This window comes from Barbatula barbatula, assembly GCF_947034865.1.
Source record: "Barbatula barbatula genome assembly, chromosome: 4".
Taxonomy (NCBI): domain Eukaryota; kingdom Metazoa; phylum Chordata; class Actinopteri; order Cypriniformes; family Nemacheilidae; genus Barbatula; species Barbatula barbatula.
Window position 1 is genome coordinate 6,731,444 of NC_136768.1, and position 13,489 is coordinate 6,744,932.

Here is a 13,489-nt window from a genome sequence, read left to right on the forward strand (position 1 = left end):
GAAACATACACACACCACACAAACAGGAACAATAAGACAAGCTATCAGAAAGAGAAGAAAAGAGGAAAACGGCCGATAAAGTTGAGAGGACTTCGGAGTTTCCGCCCGTAGCTGCTGAGAGGAGATGAGAGGTAGATCTGCCCTGAGAGGAATCCTCTTTACAGAATGAAGATAAACCTCTGATTGCTGAGAGGCAATGATGGAGAAAACCTGGAGTTTTGAGAGACGAGTAGAATCTGTGGGCGTGATGTTTGTGGAAATACGAAAAAGGCATCTTTGTTAAAAATCATCTTTGATCATTAAAATGAAATATTAAAAAATTAATGTGTTTTTCGTGTTTTTAAATAACTTGAAAGTAACTCTCAGTCTGCATTAGTAGCCTATACAGGGATTCATGAATATGTCAAATAAGTCTATAAGTCTAATAGTCATATAGAAAATACTCAGTTATGGTGTTGAATGATTACTTGCACATGGTTTGTCTTAAAACATTTTAAAAACATCAAATATAAACAACATAAAAATATAGATTTTGTTACTTTAAATTGACGTGTTTTGTTCATGGTACATCTCGCTTAGGACAGTCTACCACGAACAGCAACAACAACCCATTTTACTTCACGTGTCACAGTTTTCAAGTCTCCGACATCCATATAGGACTCGAGAGATGAAGAAGATTGCATGTTTGTGTTTCTGAACTATCAGTGCACAGGGAATGTTCTGGCATGGTGAAGAGTTCTCATGGCTGGCAACTTTAGAAAAGCGTGTGTGCGTAAAAGGGATTTTAGCCTGAAAGTGAAGAAGCATTTTCACTCCTCTCAAGAACTACTGGAGCGACACTGCATAGCCTGACGGATAAATTTAAAATGGTGCGAAGAATGAAAGAGATATAAGAGAGAGAGAGAGGGGCTACGCTTTAGGATGCAAACGTGCTTTTACTCTCAAATACTCTGATTCTTGGTAGCATCTGCTCTCTCTCTCTCTTCATTTATCTCTGTGCTTTTAGCTTTTGTCTTAAAAATGCTTTTCATGAAACCCTAATCTACTATGACTATGAACAGCATCAATGCATTAAAAACATGCATCTAAAAGGACAATAAGAGGACACGGGCAGAAGTGGTTTAGGGTTTTATAGTTTAATTCGTCAAAGCAGATCAGAGGCTCGGACCGAACGCCTCGTGTGAACGTCAACACAAAACAAATCAAGTGGATTATGAACGTAACGCACAAAAACACAATGAACAGCTTGAAGATGTGTCAAGTGCGATGAGGTGTGTGGTGGAGAATTGTGATTGGCTTCCAGGGAAGAGGACAAATGATACGTCAGTGTTCAAAGGCAAACCGACCAAATCTTTGATTTGAAAACTACTGGCTTGGAGTTCTGAGATTGTTGTGGTTAGGTCGAGATCGGGCTAGAACGACCAACTCAATGTGCTTCTACATTTTCTTGCATTGTGTACCAGCCTTGGTAAACCAAGATGAGATGTTTGCTTTTTGGTTCGGTGTCTTGAACATTCGGTTCCACCAACAATCACCCCTGCTTATTGGGCTGGACTGCACGGTGCCCATTCTGTTCTGTCCATTTATGCCCATTTTCTCCTTTTCTGGAGAATTGAGAAACAGCAGGAGGGAAGGTAAAAGTGGAGGTTAAGGGTGGTGGAATAGAGAAAGGTCTGAGCATGTGCCTCATTTTATTGCTCTCGTGAATAAGGTGCGTCTCTGGGTGGTGACTTTCCTCTGCAACAGTCGATAAACGGTGAGATCACAGATACACACAGGTCTCCCTCGCTTCCTGCTCCGAAACTTAACCTCCAGTCCTTAACTTCTCCTAGAAAGAGAGACAAAATATGTGTTAGGAACAAAATGGAACTGCACTCAAATACACAAGGAGACGGCCAAAATAAACACAGAGTGAATTGCACGAGAGTATGTTTGTGAGTGAAACAAAGAAGAGACGGATAGGCGAACCACCGAGGACGCAAAAAGCCCCAATACACGTCTGAACGTAAACATACGGTTCTTTATTTCTGTCAATACGCATCTCTCACAGGTAACTTCACCCGATAACAGGAAATAGAATCTCAGGGGTGAGGCAAGGATAAAGAGAGTGAGAGAGAGAGAGAGAGAGAGAGAGAGAGAGAGAGAGAGAGAGAGAGAGAGAGAGAGAGAGAGAGATTGCTGTTATGATGACAGTAAATGAAGTGAATGACAGATTGTTGTGCCTTGTCACAATCATATCAGTGTTTCGCTTTAGTATATCTGGCTTTATGATTTTAATACAAATTAAAATTATCAGACACTTTGGTAAACGAATAAAGACACAAAACATTGAAAATTAAATATTTGAAAATGAATTCAAAAGGAAATATGATGGGCTAGTAATTCCTTGTATTTATTAATTTTAGCAAACAGTGGCGAACAATAGAGGCTAACTGTTAAAATTTTAATATGGATAAAATTGTGTGAATATAATACAATTATTTAATTCGCTTTTTTATTAGCTATTATTATCCTTTTATGTTGGCGGGTCCTGGTGAGTATAATTGAGATACTGTGTACCCCATCTGACTATAGTTTTCAATCAAGTCAAATCAAGTATTTTCTTTCAGAATTACGTGACATAAGCTCGCAATAACAACATTTTTCTCAGAAATGCGAGATGAAAATTGGGTGTAATGAAGTGTGAATTGCGGCGAAACAAAGTCAGAGCTGAGGTTACAATTACCTTTTTATTCAGTGGCCCAAACAGGCTTAATATACAAATGTCATAGCTACTAAACGTCTTTAGCAATATACAAAAGATAGATTTATGATTCGACCCTTTTTAAGTTAATAAAGTAACAAATGTTTTTATTGCGTGTTTGGAGAGTGTGAAGTAAGAGAAAAAGCGGCAAGAAACCATGCGGTTCTGTTGGCTTTTTCCGCACTGGGGTATCATTTTGCGGACCCCTGGACAAACGTCCACACTTTGAGAACCCCTGCTCTAAAGGACACAGATTTTCCTCCAGCAACATGTCTCGGCATAAACACATGCACCAGTCCCAAACTCTTCCCCTCTTTCCTAAACAGGAAGACAGTCGAGAAAAATGAGAGAAGGTGAAGACCGCTTGACCACGTCTTAAGAATAAGAAAGAGCGAGATCGCTGGTGATAAAGTAGTATTGGTGCTTTGAGAGGAAGAGGGTGTACACTTTATCTCCACGCTCAGGGCACTATCGGCTCGACGTTGTACCGCAGTTACTGCTTCCCAAAGTGATGGAAGAACGAGAAGAAGGTCACAGCCAAATATTATCAGTCCAGGAGAGATAAACCATGGAGTAATTATGTTCACAAAGCCTCAGCCATGACCGATCACTGTCATTACCCTTTCCACCGGTGATTGCTTATGGAGGGAACTCATTCTTCTTTACTCTTTAGCTATGGTGACCACTGATTAGATCCATTCTATCTAGATAGCTTCAATAAGAGGTGTTAATACAAATTATACATGGTGGCTTGATCCAGTCTTCCTTCTTTGTAAAGCATGAGGATAAGATCCTGCGGGACTTTCCGATCCAGACGGACAAGCCAGGGCTGGAGGACAAATGATGATTGTAAATGTAGACAAACGGTGAAAAACCGTAGGGCTGATAGATGTGGTCTTGGAAAGCACAGGGAACTGATGAAAAACCTCAAGAGTATGTGGCAGGTCAAAGCCATTGTAGTTCTGGTGGTCAATTGATTAAACAGAAGAGACAAAGATCTGGAGACCTCAGTCAATGTCCAAGGACAGCGGATCTTCACTGGTGTGTCGCACAACATTTAAAGTGATAGTTCACCCAAAAGTGAAAATGCTGTCATCATTTATACACCCTTTGTCATATCCAATCTTGTATGACTTTTTTCTTCCGCACACAAAATATTTTGAAGAATGTTTGTAACCGAATAACGATGGTACCCATTGATGTTGTGTCCATACAATAGAAGTGAATGGGTACCGCTGTTGTTTGGTTACCAACATTCTTCAAAATATATTTTTTGTGTTTTGTAAGAAACCAAAATGGTTTGACTCAGATTAAACGTATTAACATTTTAACTATTTACAAAGATAATTTAGTAGTTGAAATTGCTTATTACCCAGCTCTCTAGAATACTCATCTCTGATTGGTCATCTCCAACATTTACTCATTCGGGTACTGGGAGTCATCTTGACCAAACTGATTAAACCAAATTGAATGTTTGTCTTGTTTGAACTTGGTGTCTTGGCTTAAAGCTGCTTTGTGTCAGGGTCCAGACCACCCTGTCGGGTTTACAAAGCGATAAAAACCATCTGGATGTATATTATGACTTTCTTATTCCTAAAATTGTTAAACAGTATTGGAGAGAGTTCTTCTAAGGTGGTACTTCAGAGACTAAAAAATGAAACATATATATACATATACATATATATATATATATGTATATATATGTTGCCTAAATTTGTTGTGTGAAGATCTCCCACAATTCTAACCCATATACACATAAACATGGTTAAGTGGTTCTGTTAACTTGCTGTTGTTTTTTGGTGTTCCTGTGTGACTAATAAAAGTTTATTACACAGGTAAGCCCTGTTCCTCACAGCCCAGTCAATAAAATCATAAAATAGGCCACGTCGTCATAAGAATCCATATTAAATTTACAAAACATTAAGAGTAAGTACAGTCCTACAGTATGCATGAACGTGCATATAAACACACACAAATGCAGCAACATTAGAAATGCTAAATAAGTTACATGTAACTTTGGCGCGAGACAAGAATGAATAAAACATATCTTTATTTACATGATGTATTGCCTAAGTAGCGGAGAATTCACAGCAGAGCTTTAATACTTATACCCCAGAGAGCAATACTCTTTCTCTTGCGCCCTCGCTCCCGAAACTGTGCTGCTGTAAAAATCTAATGAAAAAGCCCCATCTGAATATAAATTGTGTTTGTCTGGAATTGCTGGAGTGTGGTGAGGAGATTTTCTGAATTTTGCCTATTTCCGGATCAGGGATGTTGCGGCGGGGATTGCAGGACGGGGTATTTAAATGACACAACCCTTGTTCCCTCTTACTTCATTTAACACACACTTAGGACCAAGAACAGCAGCTGTCAGCTGGTATTATGGAAATGACTCTTTCGTCTGAGCCTACAATTTAGAGTGAACTTAGTGGTGCACGTAGCCGAGCGGAGAGTGAGAGAAAGTTTCGATTTGCAAATGCAGGTCTGGGTCAGGTAGGAAGAGTGTGTGTTATTACAGGGATCGAAAGGTACGGCGGGGTTGATGCGCTAGGTCTGGATGCTGTGGGCTATAGCGGAGCTGTGGAAGCTAATTCATATGATTGGCTTTTGGAGAAATGGCATAACATGCACATACAAACATGCAAAGTCTAATACATACTAGAATGTTATTTCTATGCAACACTTAAACACTTTAAGTTCACTTAAAAATGACAATTAATCGTGACTACTCGCATGCTGGATAAAAGTTTGTGTTATAATAAGGGCTGTCAACAGATCACATTTTTTAAATCACGATTAATCGCTCCCTTTTCATGCGATTAAGAAAATGCAACGTTGACAGCCCTAGTTGTCATATATGTCTATAAACTATGCAAATATGTATTTTTAGGAAATATTTACATGTATTTATTTAAATTAGCGAATACTTTTAGTTATATATACATATTTATTAATCCTTATATTTGAAATTTCTCTTAAATATATGCATGCATGTCTATGTTTTTATAAATCCAAAATAATATTAACAGTGCACATCTATTATGCAAACACAAACTGATACTCTGGATGTGATTAATCGCGATTAATCGTTTCAAGGCCCTATTACAACTGACATCCTTTGTCATCTGGTCACCCTTACGTTTTTACAAACGTACAAAATGACTGGCAGCCTTGATCCCCATTCACATTTACTCAATAGATAAAAATAAAATTTTGACTCAAACTTGTTTTCACACAAAAAGAGACTAGACAAGTTGCTTGATAATATTTGTATGTTAATTCAAATACACTGTAAAAAAAATGCCGAATTATGTTCAACCCAGTGTTGGGTCAAGAAAAGGACACCCCAAACTTTGGGTTAAAACAACCCAGCAAAAGTTTATTTGTACCCCAACGATGGAGTTTGTTCATTTTTTACCCAAAGCTGAGTTGAAAATAACCCATCACTTTTAGTGTACAATTTGTCTTTGTCCACAAGTAAGTAAAGTAGGCATGCAGATACACGCACTCACCTGTTTAGCATTGTTGACACACTGCAGATAAAGTGAGGCTATGCTGGAACACTGCAAAGTCTTTCCGGCATTTTCCCTGTAGCACTTCAAAATCTCACCCTGAAGGTCGCTGCACACTGGACTAATTTCATATCGCCTGATCGAGAGAGACAGAGACAAAATAAGCAAGGGGGAAAAGTCAAAGTGCAGAAATATTCAATAAATAAATGTGACCATCCATCATAATTACTTTTAGCATTTTTAATAAACTAATCCAGTGGCAGTGACAAAGAGCTGTTAAATGATGTTCTTGGTGTGTTTTCACAAGTAAACATCAGATCAATTGCTAGTCAATAATGGAATTGATCCGTACAGAATTACCCTGCAGGATAATTGCGCATTGAAACACAATGCAGGTCTAATGAGGTTCTGCTTCACAACATATCAGCTGAAGAGACCTTCAACCGTCCGATGACCCTGACACATGCACACACTATGGTAACCTCAAGTGAGCTTTTCAAAAATACTCACAAACAACCCCAAAATAACCAAACCGTGACCCAGACGGCATAGAGTTTCCTGACCGGCTGCCTGCTGGATTTCACTACACCTTACAGATCATTATCTACAACTCAGGTTCCCGTCAAGGTCAAAAAAATTCAACCAAACAACATTTTGTCGAAAGGACACCAAATATGCAAATGATATGTTCCCTCGGTTCTCATTAAATCTCAGGCTCAGTGTGTCCAAAAAACGACATCCCCCGTCCCCAGGGTGTAAAAACACACACACAAAACTTTTCATTTGATAGAAGTGACCTTTGGGGCGGCAAAATGCAAAGAAAGGATGGGGCGGGTGGGAGATGCTATCCTGCCTTATTCAGGGAGACACTCTTTTTTTAGATCAGACGTGGTTTAATCCGCTGCATCATTTATATTAGGGGCTCTGAAGGGCAGATGAATGGACGCCTGCTGTCAGTCACCCGTCTCAAGTCTTTGGGTCCCGGATGGGCCGGGGATTCTCTCTCACGTTTCTTATCCCTCCTTTTCTCTATCTGTGCATCCATTCCTCAGTCTATACGCTAAAATACACACAGCTGGTGTCTATGACCCCCCCCCCTCCTTTAGACTTGTGATGTAAAACTGATAAAAAATAAGCAAAAGGAAACAAAATAAGAGTTTAGAAATATAAGCGAGAAAGCCTTTTAGCAAAAATCAACAGCCCTGCAGGAAGAAAACATTTCAAAGAAGCACCTCTCTCTCTCCATCCACAGATCAAGCAGGAGAAAGCAGGACAGCTCTATAATATCATAGGTGTGTATATATTTATTTATGTCTCTGTGTAAATCCCTCTGTACAGCTGCAATGGATTTTGGTAGAAGAGAAAGAGATGTGGGTCATAAATAACAGCTTGCAGGCGCTCGGATGAATGTGACACGGAGGCCTGAGAGAGTCACACAGATATGAGATGCTTTAGTACGAGAGAGACTGAGAAAGACATTTTTAACTTCTGTATTTAAGGTTAACTAACTGTTTTCTGAGCCACCCCCCTCTCTTCCATTGGTTGGATGAACAGGAATCTCCACCCCAGAATCATTGGTTGAGCAAATGTTAAAGTTAATGTAGTAAAGATCTACTTTTTGGAGAATAAATGGCATACAAATAGTACACTTAATGTATCTTAAAGTCATAAGGATGATTAAAAAAGAACATCTAAACAAAGTCTAAAATTACCACTTCCATAAAAATGCTAGTAATAATTAATTGACTTAATAATTAAAACCGTGTTTTCTTAGAAACAATGTAGAAATTAAGAAAGCAACATGAGAATGTCCGTCTGATGCTTACAGTCTTACATTCAGACGCAAGTACAAGAAGGCAAAAAGATACAAGCAAATCAAACCTAGAAATTGCCTTTTGAAGAAAAAAAAACTTGCATGCAAATTTACCTCTGTGATGTTTTTCTACTAAACTCAACATGGAAAACAAATGTGGAATCTTCCTTGACATTGCAGACCGAAGTTATAGCCAGTAAGAAATATTTCTGACTAGTACATTTTCTCAACTTAGCTGACACCCATCACATGTGAAAAAAGGTACATTATGGACCCTGATTTTAACAAAGACAAAATCACACACATCAACAGAGGGAAAAATGGATTTTAGCTGGAACGGTTCTAATAAAACAGAGAAGCTGTAAAAGAAAAAGCAGAAAATGACAGGAAACGACAGAGAGAAATTATCCTAAATCCTGCAACCTTTCTTTTCACCCTACACTAGCAAATGAAGGACTGCATTCAGGTGTGCCAGTATGTGGGGGATTCACTAGACAAAACTGTTCAGGTGCAGTAGCGCACGGACCGGCGGCTCTCCACTGAGCAGAATACGACCACAGAACCCAGACAAAAGACGCCCCCATAGTGCTGTATTCAGCTTAATAAAATACCACCACATTTCTCAAACAGTCTTAATTCTTTCAAATCAAGACTAATGAACTATCGGCCCCGCCAGCGCTGTGTATTTAACTTCATGTTTTACAGTCGTCCTAGCTGAACCGGGATCACGCTTTTAATAGACAACATGTGACTATCAGTCATCATTTACAAGCACTCCCGGTCTAGTGAGGTTAAGAGGTTAAGCGTGCACTTCTAAAAAAAACACATGTATGTTCATTTAGAAGCTGACGGGCTGTGTGACAGGCAGACAGAAATCAAAACAAATGAAGCTGTTATGAAGAAAAATGACAAACGCTCATTTTCTTCGGTTTTAAAATGGGATCCATCAGTTCGACTAAGAAGCGACGGGCTTTGATACAAACTCACGCCATCTTATTACCTGCTGGAATGGAAGGAAAGGAGGATTTGGAAAGAAGAGAGGTTTTGGATGGAAAAGAGGTCAGATATGAGGGTGAACAAAACAGAGTTCCTAACAGCCAATCACAGCGTTATCCATATCTCGAGTTCTTAATAACAAAGCAACGGCTGGTTGAGAGCAATGTTCTTCAACGTCTATTTTTAACCTTCATCTCTAACCCCTATTCCAAACACCTTGCCTGAAATTGTAATTCCAACCCTGAATCCCAATCTTTAAAACATAACCTAATCCCCAGACGTTTTAACCCTAACCTTAAAGCCAAAGGGCAATAATGATGATAGAAATGACGTTGTACACTCCAAACTCCCAACAAAATGTCTAAAGCTAATTTTAATCATTTTCATAAAGGATCCATCAGTTCCACTAAAGGAAAGAAAAAAAGACAATCCACAGGCTCTGTTACAGCCTCATACCATCCCATTACCAACCAGAACAGAAGGAAGAGGACTAGATACGGAGAGAGGCTCTAGATGTTCCGAGCAGAGGTCAGATTCGAGGACGAGAAAGGCACGGAGAAAACAAAAAGATGGGGAGGGAGTGAAGAGAATGATGTATAGGTAATTCTAGTTGCAGTTGGAACGGAGGTAAAAGTGGTCCGGTTACAGTCTGGAGAGCCACTTTAGGGTTGACGAGAGTTTGATAACCTGTAGCAGACAGGCCGTAACTTTAAGTGTGTGTTTTGGTTCTGCTCTGCTCTTGCTCAGCGGCCGTTTACTATGTTGATATTCTCGGCTGCTAAGCCGTCTACTGACCTCTTTTCAAAACAGAACCCTTGGCTTAAATATTATGGCCGCTCGACTGCCGTTCACTTACATTTCGCTGTAATAGCTATAATTGTGCTGGCTAAGACAGGTCAAGCTGTGCTTCAATAGGCAGTCAAACTTCATGGCCTCTTAAATGGAGTTATTTCTTTATAGAAGCCAATTACAGAGTGAGTACGTGCTGTGTATAAGGGGCTTTTCCAAAGAGACGTGAACAAGAGCGTTTTCCAAGTCTTGAAGACGTGACAATGCAAGGCAATAGCCGGCTTTCGACTGTCGGGCCAGGGCTTTCCTTGAGCTGGGCCGAGCCAGGAGCCTCGGGCTTCTAGCTGTGAGGCCAATATCAAGTTGTTTCTCCACTGTCAGGTCAGTACCACGGCAGCGCTGCTCTAAAAACCCTGCCCTAAACACGCCTCTCCAGACCCCACATCACGCAAACCCGCCTACTCAAGAGGTAAGAAGCAAGTTTATTTAGTAGGAGAGAAGCTGGATCGCAATCACGTCATTACAAAACAAACATGACGGAGAATACGAAGGCGGCTGTTTGTATATTTCTTTTAATGTCCGTTTGGTGAAAGACAAGGCAACAAAATAGGATATTTTATAATTTACATGAAACCCTTACAACTGGACTACCTTGTATATCTAACTACCAAGAAAAAAGTAAGTAGGCCTTGTAGCTTTTGGTATGTCTTTGGGTGGCTTTACCCCTCTGATATTATTCCATAAACTAACATCCGTGCATAATCTGGGTTGAACTATTCCTGAACAACGTAAATGAAAGTCATGTGATTTTTTGGATGTTGGGGAGTTGAACACTAACAAGTGGCATTTGACCTGAACGGGACACGTTAATGGAAGGTAAACGAATGTGGACAAGCTGAGACATCCAAAGCCATTCAAAAGAGAGATAGGAGAACCTACAAGAGGTCAACCCATTGAAGCCTTTACGTGTCTCTTTTGTCAAACCAAGTACGGCAGCCCCCCAAGGGACACCTGACAAACACACAGACTGCATGCTTCAAGATAGCAACGCGAGACTGAGAGAAAGGTCAACACTGACAGGTGGCTAAAGACAACATTACACTCCTACACTCAAAGTCATCACCTGTAATTTTTCCAGCATCCAACATTACGCATCTTGACAGACTGTGTGTGTGCATATGTCGGCGAGAGTAAGGTGTCTTGGGTACGGAGGGTACTGATTGGTTAATTGGAATGTAGTTGATTCACGGTGATCTCTGTAAGTCAGATGGGTCTTTCTGCAACCTTGAAAAGGAAGATGTTGAATCAACAGCCGCATTCAAGCTCAACGATAAAGATAATCGTATCGAACTCGTGTTAATGCCATCAATTATGCAGATTTGGACTTCCATATTTATCTCTTGGGCAGTTTCAACTTTCAGGAAATCAAAAGGCACTCAAAACATACTTAATTTTTATTACTCAACCCATTTCCTGATATGATCTTATCTCCTGCTCTCCCTTCGGAGGGTAATATTATTCTAATATCCACTCGGGAAAAGCAATATAGATATCAAAAGTCTTTCTAATGTATGACGGAAACATCCCTGTGCTATTTAAAACCCACCTGTGGCACATCGTTCATCAAACACAAACTTTCTTTCCGTCTTTCTCTCTCGCAAGCATGCATTTAAACCCGATTAGCCGTCAGAAGGGTTTATGGCACTCTGGCTACTCGTGTAACGCCAGACCCTGAATACATTTCATTACGTCCTAAAAAAACTCTTGCACACTCCTCCCTCCACCCCGTAATCCAATCACAGCGCGGCTAATGCACCTCTCTAATGCAATCAGCCAATGGGAGCATTCACTGCGGGCCCCACTGGTCACATGACACCCCGGCGCAAGCCTGTGCGGAGAACCATGTCAGGCTAATGCTATTTTAATGCATTTCCTAATGCAATTTAGCATTAGCTGCACAACCTCCCCCTCCCGACTCCAATTCTGCCCCAGTGGACATCACAAATCAATTTCTGACATTTCTAAAGAGACGATGATCCCTGTGTTGGCACTGAGGAAGAAGGGATAATGATAGTCTAATGTGATTTCTGAGCCAAGGCTAATCCTAAAACAGGCTAGTCTCCGCTCACTTCCCCTTTACCAACGTGCATTACTATTGGGGCTAATAGGCCACATTAAGATATATGGAGCCAAAATGTCCTATAATTGGGATCCTCTTCAGTTACAAGTTTTCAGCGATTTCTAATGGCCGAGACTGTGTTCACATTTTCACGACACTTGTGCCATGATCAAGTTCTCTAGGGAAAGTTTGTAAATATGAGAAGCAAAGAAGTAATTATTACACTTTAATCAAGTTTCGGTTAAATAAATGAACAGATTTAGCAATTCCGTATTTGATTTCTCTCTTAGTGAAGCTGCGCACACACCGCTATCAGCTTTGCCCCGTGTGTCTTTAGTTTTTACACAAATCATGAGCGACAAAATTTCATATCAAATAACAAAATGACTCGCAGTAAATGAGTAACTTAATTGTCTGTTGACTTTGGTAGTCGCTCATCATTTGCTCAAAGTTAAACTGTTCTCAATTTTGTCACAGAAGTCACCAAGCTCCCATTGAAATGACTGAGATCATGTCGCTCCGTTGCTGCTATTTGCTGGCAGGGTAAATGATGCTTTAGTGATTTTTCTTCTAAAGAACATTTTTTAGCACTACCGCAACAAAATGAAGAACATTGATGTGCATTATAGTATAACATCTGTATGTAAGCAATACATATATTTTTATACTGCTAAAGTTCAGTTTGTGTTTCAGCTAAGCTTTGCCAAATAAATGAATGAATCAATTTGTATCTGACGAGTGTCATACTGTTCTTCTGAACTCACTTGAACTTGGCGTTGACCTCATCGGCTGCTTTGTTATAGTTCTCATTGGTCACCTTGTAGAACTGGGCACTCTGGGCGAAAAAGAGAGAGAGAGAGACTTTTGTCAGAATAAAACAAATATGCAATAACAAACCCACTTTGCTTTTCAAATCAAAAGCTAAGCTTGTAAATTCAGCCCTTTCCCGTCTGTTTTCAGCAGTGTAACTGGAAAATAAGACATTAAAAGCAGCTTGTCGAACAAAACTTCAAAACCGCAGCAGCTGCCACCCGTTGAGTCTCCGCCGTCTTGTTCTACAGCACATGAAAAAATAAACTACAACTTTATTATAAGTATTTTTCTACGGTTGTCAATGCTGCACAAGGCATTTTGCTTGCTTTTGCATTTTGAGCAGGAGCTGTGGGAACTCCAAGGTAAAGCGTCAATACAAATACAAGACCTTGTATGTCCCTTTCTTCTGTGTAACACAAAAGATGATACAGTGGTTTAGTGTACATATGATGGGAGCCAATGGGGTCCGATGTTGTTTGATCACCAACGCTCTAAAAAATATCGTCTTTTGTGTTCACAAAGAAAGTCATTCAGGTCTGCAATGACATGAAGCTGAGTAATGATCAAAGAACTCTCCACTAAAATATGATGCCAATCCAAAACCCTGTGAGGGTAATTGTGAACTATGTCCAGTTACAAAAAACAAACGTGTCCTGGAATGGACCTTGAGGGCAGCGATTTGCACAGATAACTGACATTACATG

General features: G+C 40.0%; 1 protein-coding gene across 1 annotated transcript in view; it reads right to left on the reverse strand.

Moving 5' to 3' along the window:
- Nucleotides 1-1,115: 1,115 nt before the first annotated feature.
- chchd3a (coiled-coil-helix-coiled-coil-helix domain containing 3a) overlaps nt 1,116-13,489 on the reverse strand; it is a gene marked incomplete at its 5' end in the record, with an annotated part of 51,403 nt that continues 39,029 nt past the window's right edge. Inside the window, 3 exon segments of the mRNA XM_079454383.1 lie at nt 1,116-1,828; nt 6,256-6,391; nt 12,737-12,807. Coding sequence (XP_079310509.1) covers nt 1,805-1,828; nt 6,256-6,391; nt 12,737-12,807 — 231 coding nt within the window. The 3' untranslated portion in view covers nt 1,116-1,804.